The 6,482-nt window shown below is 37.8% G+C and overlaps 1 protein-coding gene across 1 annotated transcript; it reads left to right on the forward strand.

The window, feature by feature from the left end:
* The first annotated feature begins 4,824 nt into the window (after window positions 1-4,824).
* On the forward strand, window positions 4,825-5,154 carry LOC111024739 (uncharacterized). Its single transcript, XM_022302510.1, has one exon. The coding sequence runs from the start codon at window positions 4,825-4,827 to the stop codon at window positions 5,152-5,154; it is 330 nt and encodes a 109-aa protein (XP_022158202.1).
* The last annotated feature ends 1,328 nt before the right edge of the window (window positions 5,155-6,482 follow it).

Raw genomic sequence — 6,482 nt, forward strand, 5'->3', positions numbered from 1 at the left:
CCGTGCCATCTTTGCTCCATTCTCTTCTTGACTCATTGAAGTAACATTATGAATAAATTTGGGCTCAAAACTCTTTGTTGGTTCTTGTGCATTAACAAGCTTTTGAAGGTGCAATGTGAAAGCCTCTTGAATCTTCCTTGCCTTTCTTGTAATAATTGCTCCTTTGATATATGTAATTGGTCACAAATGGATTCGTATCACTATACCTTCAAGTACCATAAAAGAGCACTTCTCCCAATTAAGCACAAGATTAGTCTCTTCACACCTTTTTAAAACATTCTCAGAATTTTATAAACAAACTTCAAAGACTCACGGTAACACAGAAAAATCATCCATAAATATCTCTACCGTGCTTTCTACCATGTCAGAGAAAATAGCGGTCATGCATCTTTTGAAGGTGGCAAAAGCATTACAAAGACCGAACGACATCCCCTAGAATGCAAATTCCCATAAGTTCATGTGAAAGTGGTATTTTCTTCGTCCTCCAGAGCTATTGTAATCTGGTTGTAACCAGAATACACGTCTAGAAAGCAATAACACTCCTTCCCTGTAAGACGATCAAGCATTTGGTCAATAAGAGGAAGTGGAAAATGGTCTTTTCGAGTTACCTTATTTAGGCGACAGTAGTCCATACACACTCTCCAACCAGTTGTCGTGCTTGTCCGGATTAACTCGTTGTTATCGTAAGTTATCACCATCATACCACCTTTTTTGGGAACACATTGGACCGGGCTAACCCAACTTCTGTCTGAAATGAAGCAGATCACCTTGACGTCTAACCATTTTATTATCTCCTTCTTTACCACCTTTTTCATTTTAGGGTTAAGCATCTTTTGGCTCTCAATAGAATTGGTGGCTCCTTCTTCTAAGATGATTTCGTGCATGCAAAAAGTAGGGCTAATTCCTCTTATGTGCGTTATAGTCCATCCAATATCCCTCTTGTAGTTTAACAAAACCTGCGAAAGCAAACATTCATGTTCATTAGACAAATACGAAGAAATGATAACCGACAAAGTATCGTTTAAATCCAAATATGCATATTTTAAATGAGAGGGTAGGGGTTTCTTCTCTAATTTTGGAGGTTCAGTGATGGATGGTCGCAAGGCTTTGAAATAAGCTATTATTGGTTGTAAAAACTCAAAATGCTTAAGTTGTGTCAAAATTGCGCTAGGCGTGATTTTTGCTTTTTGTTCTGCAGCCTCCAAATCTACTTCTAAATCTTCCATAATCATCTCCTAGTCCATGGTTGCCTCTATTGCAGAGCACTCCGCGATTCCATCTAGGAGATGCATCGCGTCATGGACATTGAAGGTTACTTGCTCATCATTGACCTTCATAGTGATCTCTCCTTTCCTAACATTGAATACCATGTCTCCAGTTGCTAAAAACGGCCTCCCAAGAATGATCGGCACCTCACGATCTACTCCACTTGATCCAGGTCGTTCGTGTAAAGAAATGCGAGTGGGGGTATCCTATACGATGAGTTTGTATAAGACCGGACCGCGAAATAATTAATTTTTAACTGTAACACCGTTAGCTAATAGATTAATATTTGAATAGGATGACCAGGTAACTCGATCTCAATCCTGAGTTAGTTATGGACTCCTGCCTGTTAGGACTCGTCCATTGATTTGTATGGGTGAGAGTGGCTCGAGTCACCGACTCAATATGCCTATCATTTTGGAGACGAGACCGAGTGGGGAGCTGAAAACATAACTACACAAGATGAAATTCAATCCTTCCTGACTTCAGGGTAAGTAGACGAGTGCTCTCTTAAGTGCTGATTCCGGGACATGAATAAGGGGTTCCACCCTCTCACTAGCCCGTGAGGGACTTCTGGTTATTGGTTGGACCATAATTGGGTTGCTCATTAAAGGATCAGCAGGTACTTAAGGTACAAGATGTAACATAGGGGTAAAACGGTAAATTTTACCCAGCTGTAGTTACGAACACTCGTGATGGATTGACTTACCATTAATGGTCAAAACCCATGGACGCAAAATATTCTACAGTGAGAAGAGTGCAACTGTCGGTCTTTAATGGAGTGACCGACAGTTAACGAATGTTGATTAATATGGTTAATGTGTTTAATAAATTAATCTCGTATCGTTGGAGCTTTCGATCTGTAGGTCCATTAGGTCCCCTTGATAGCTGGTAAAGGATAGTTAAGAACATTTAGTCTTGAAAAGAATTTGAATTGTTCAAATTTGTTAAAGGGAATTGAGGTTAATTGATTGAGATGCAATTAGTATAATGTATATTGATACATTATAATATAAACTTCATTTTGAATTGGAGTCCAAATTATGAGAGAGATGGGTATTAGAATTGGATTATAATATGTTTCATTAATTTAAGTTTAATTTAATTAAATATGATTTAATTAAATTAATGTGATATATTAATTTGGTCCAATTAAATTAGATTTAATTAATAATTCTTTTTTGTAATTAATTAATTATATTTAATTGATTATTATTTTAATTAAATTAAAAATAAAATAAAATAAAAAAGGAAAAGGAAAATGGGAGGAAAACCTCCCACTTTCCACCAGAGAGGTTTTCCCACTTCCCACCTTTAATGGTAGGAAGTGGGGAACTGAGTGGGGAAGTGGTGACTTGCCCCTCACTCTTCATTGCCTAGAAAAGGGGGCTCTCCCAATTTCTTTTCACGGCTCTCAGTCCTAGGTTTCTCAGTTTCCGAAACTCCAACGAGAAATTATCTCTCGACCTCTCGGTTTTCTTTTCAATTATAAACGGTTCCCACAAACCGAGTTCGTAACATCCAGAGGATAGTGAGGAAGACTTATTGGTGGCGTTTGTGTATACGTTGAAGAGGCGTCTTCAAAGGTATATATCACGAACTTCTTTTTACTCATGCTTATGTCTTTTCTTTGTTGTAATTCTAAAATAAGATTGAAGCACACACGTTTACGCGTTTCGCTGCGGGATCTGATCTCTTCAATTGGTATCAGAGCCTAGGCTCTGCTTTCGATCTTGTTTTGAATAACAAGGAAAAGAATGGTGGGTGATTCTATGCATTTGATGTATATGGTTTGCAAATAGATTTTTTCGGTTTTCGGCATTAGATTTTCAGTTTTTTCGTTGATTCGATCAATGTAAAAGACCGTTGTTTTGGGTGTTTAATCCTGTAAATCGAGTATGTAAGTTCCTATCGATCGTGGCAAGGAGTTGCTATGAAAGAATACTAGATAAGTGAAGAAAAACCAGAGAAACTGGGTGGACAGCGCCTCGACACTGGGGGCGACGCCCAGGCGCTGCCAGAGCTGAAGAAACCCGAGAGCTCGGGCCTGCAACGGTGAGGGTAGTGCTTAGGCAGTGTCCCGCGGCGCCTCGACGCTGGCTTCAAGTGCCTAGGTGCGGGGTTTTGTAAAAAAAAAAGTTTTTTTTTGTTTCATTTCTTATAGGAAGCCAAAAGCCGGTCTATTTTACTATTTAATTATTATGCATTTTGAATGTATACTTAATTAGTTGTATATGTTGCATAAAGTATGCCATATAGTTTAAAATCCCACCATAGGCTAAGCATGTTCATGCATCATATGTATATAATAGTTATAATGTATGATAGCATGATTTATTTTCATGATTAATTAGTTGAAAATAAAGTTGAATTGAGCATGACATGACTTTAGTAAATATAAATGTTATATTTATGTATGTCATCGATGTATGATTATAGTTTCAATATCTTTAAATTTATAAGTGTTATAAGTTTAGTGAATAGAAATTAAAGTCTATAATCAAGAATTACATGCAAACCCTAGGTCTTCAATAGTTAATTTCAATAAGGTAACTTTGTCTAAGGAAGGTTCTGTCTAGGTTGGGTACTTAAGCTGACTGTAAGGGAACACCACTACTTGGGAACTGACCTAGATGTTGAATTAGTCAATATTTAATAGCATGCAATAATGTGGTTAGTTTGTTAAAGTTTTTAATGAACTAAAAGATTAAGTGTTAACCAAATCCAATATAAAAGTTATATCGGGCAAACTAATTAACTTAGATAATTTAATTTAGTCAAATTTTATCTAAGTAATAACCCTAGTTGTAAAATACTGAGTGGGAGGATTAGGTGTATATAAAATATACCAAGTATATGAGATATATGTTGTATATATATATATATATATATATATATATATCCTTTCACTCACGTTCTCCGTATAAGTTCACACCGTCAATTCCATGCTCGGCTTAATTTCACCCTGGGTGCGGCCTCCCTATGAAAGGTGTTCGCATGGTTCAATGCCAAGGTGAATGGAGAAAATATTTATAGTAAGTGGGAGAAGGACGTGTAACAACACATCCTATGGTGCCCTCCATTGGTTTGCAACGTGAGATTTCATACACGGCCTGCGTGATGTCCTGGAGCGACCACCCCTACAGATCTGTCGTATGCAATCAAAATCAGGGCGAACTCCAGAAATGGATAAGGTCTCTTAAGTTTTGCACCAATATTTGTCCTTTCCTACGACGAGCTTATTGAGGTGGACCTCTGAGGTCTGAAAATGGTGGGTCACACTTACGAGAAGTTGTCAAGTTTGTTAGTAACTCTTTGACCAAACAAACGGTGACTAATTGTTATATGAATAAGAGTTATTCTGGTGTAATATTTAGTCGAGAATGTCTCAATTCAGTGAATGACTAGCTTACTGTCCCACGGTAGCTGTTGCTCTAAATCACTGTAGCATTGTTGCAAAAATAATCTTGATTGATATGGTGCATTATTACTTTTTGCTAAAATTGATTGGGTTTTAATGGGTAATGCAAGTGTTTTATATAGATTTGTTTATATTTCAGCATGTCTACTTCCGTTATTGCCCTGCTTGCCATCGAAAAACTTAACGGCAAAAATTACACACAATGGAAAACAAACCTTAACGCGATACTCGTGGTAGATGATCTTAGGTTCGTCTTAACTGAGGAGTGTCGTCAACCTCCCACGCCTAATGCAGTCCGAGCCAGTCGGGATGCTTATGACAGATGGATCAAGGCCAATGACAAGGCCAAGGTCTATATTTTTGCCAGCATATCCGATGTGCTGGCTAAGAAGCATGATAGAATGGTTACCACAAGGGAGATCATGGACTCATTGCGGGACATGTTTGGACAGCAGTCCATTCAAGCCTGACACGATACCCTCAAGTTCATTTACAATTCCCGCATAAAAGACGGAACATCAGTGCTAGAACATGTTCTCAACTTGATGGTCCACTTTAATGTGGATGAAGTGAACGGCGCTGTCATAGACGAGGGGAGTCAGGCCAGCTTTATCTTGGAATCTCTTCCGAAGAGTTTCCTACAATTTCACAGCAATGTTGTGATGAACAAGATAGAGTACAACCTTACCACGCTCTTAAATGAGCTATAGATTTTTCAGTCTCTTATGAAACATAAGGGATAGGAAGGGGAGGCAAACGTTGTCACCTCAAAACGGTTCCATCGAGGTTCGACCTCAGGAACCAAATCTGCACTTTCTTCTTCTATAAGCAAGAGTTTCAAGAAAAAGAAGAACAATGGTAAGGGGGTGCAAGTTGACCCTACTGTTACTGCTGCTACCAGGAAGAGGAAGGCCAAAGTTGCAAATAAAGGAAAATCTTTCCACTGCAACGTGGTTGGGCACTGGAAAAGAAACTAACTGAAATACCTTGGCCGAATAGAAGAAAGCCAAATAAGGTAATTATGATTTTCTTGTTGTTGAAACTTGCTTAGTGGAGCATGATGATTCTGCCTAGATACTGGATGCAGGGGACACTAACCATGTTTCTTCTTCTTTTCAGGAAATTAGTTCTTGAAGGCAGCTTGATGAACGGGAGATGTCGTCTTAGTAGTTGTAGTGGGAGACCTAGAGTTGTTTTTATACAAGAAAACATTTATATTTTAGATAATGTGCATATAGTTCCTAAAATAAAGAGGAACCTAATTTCAATTTTTTGTCTACTTGAACAATGTTATGCTATTTCCTTTTCATTAAATGCAGAGTTCATTTCACGAAATGGTGTTAACGTTTGTTATACAAAACTCGAAAACAACTAATATATGTTAAGACCAACCATAACTACAACAATTTTAAATACAGAGTTGTTTAGAAATGCTAAAACTCAACACAAAAGGCAAAGAACTTCTCCAAAAGAAAATACCTATTTTTGGCACTTAAGATTAGGTCACATAAATCTCAACAGGATTGGGTGGACTTCTAAATGAGTTAGAAGATGACTCCTTACCTCCGTGTGAATCTTGTTTTGAAGGCAAGATCCTAAAATACCTCTTACTGGAAAAGGTTACAGAGCCAGAGAACCCTTGGAGCTGGTACATTCAGACCTTTGTGGTTCGATGAATGTTAAAGTTAGGGGAGGGTATGAGTATTTCATCTCTTTCATAGATGATTATTCAAGGTATGAATATCTCTAACTAATGCCATGTAAGTCTAAAGCCCTTGAAAAGTTTAAGGAGTTCAAT

Source organism: Momordica charantia (genome assembly GCF_013281855.1).
Source record: "Momordica charantia cultivar OHB3-1 chromosome 10 unlocalized genomic scaffold, Mcharantia_2.0 BLBB01000010.1, whole genome shotgun sequence".
NCBI lineage: Eukaryota > Viridiplantae > Streptophyta > Magnoliopsida > Cucurbitales > Cucurbitaceae > Momordica > Momordica charantia.

Coding starts and splice junctions, on each gene's coding strand:
- LOC111024739 (XM_022302510.1), top strand. CDS start 4,825: ATGTCTACTTCCGTTATTGCCCTGCTTGCCATCGAAAAACTTAACGGC.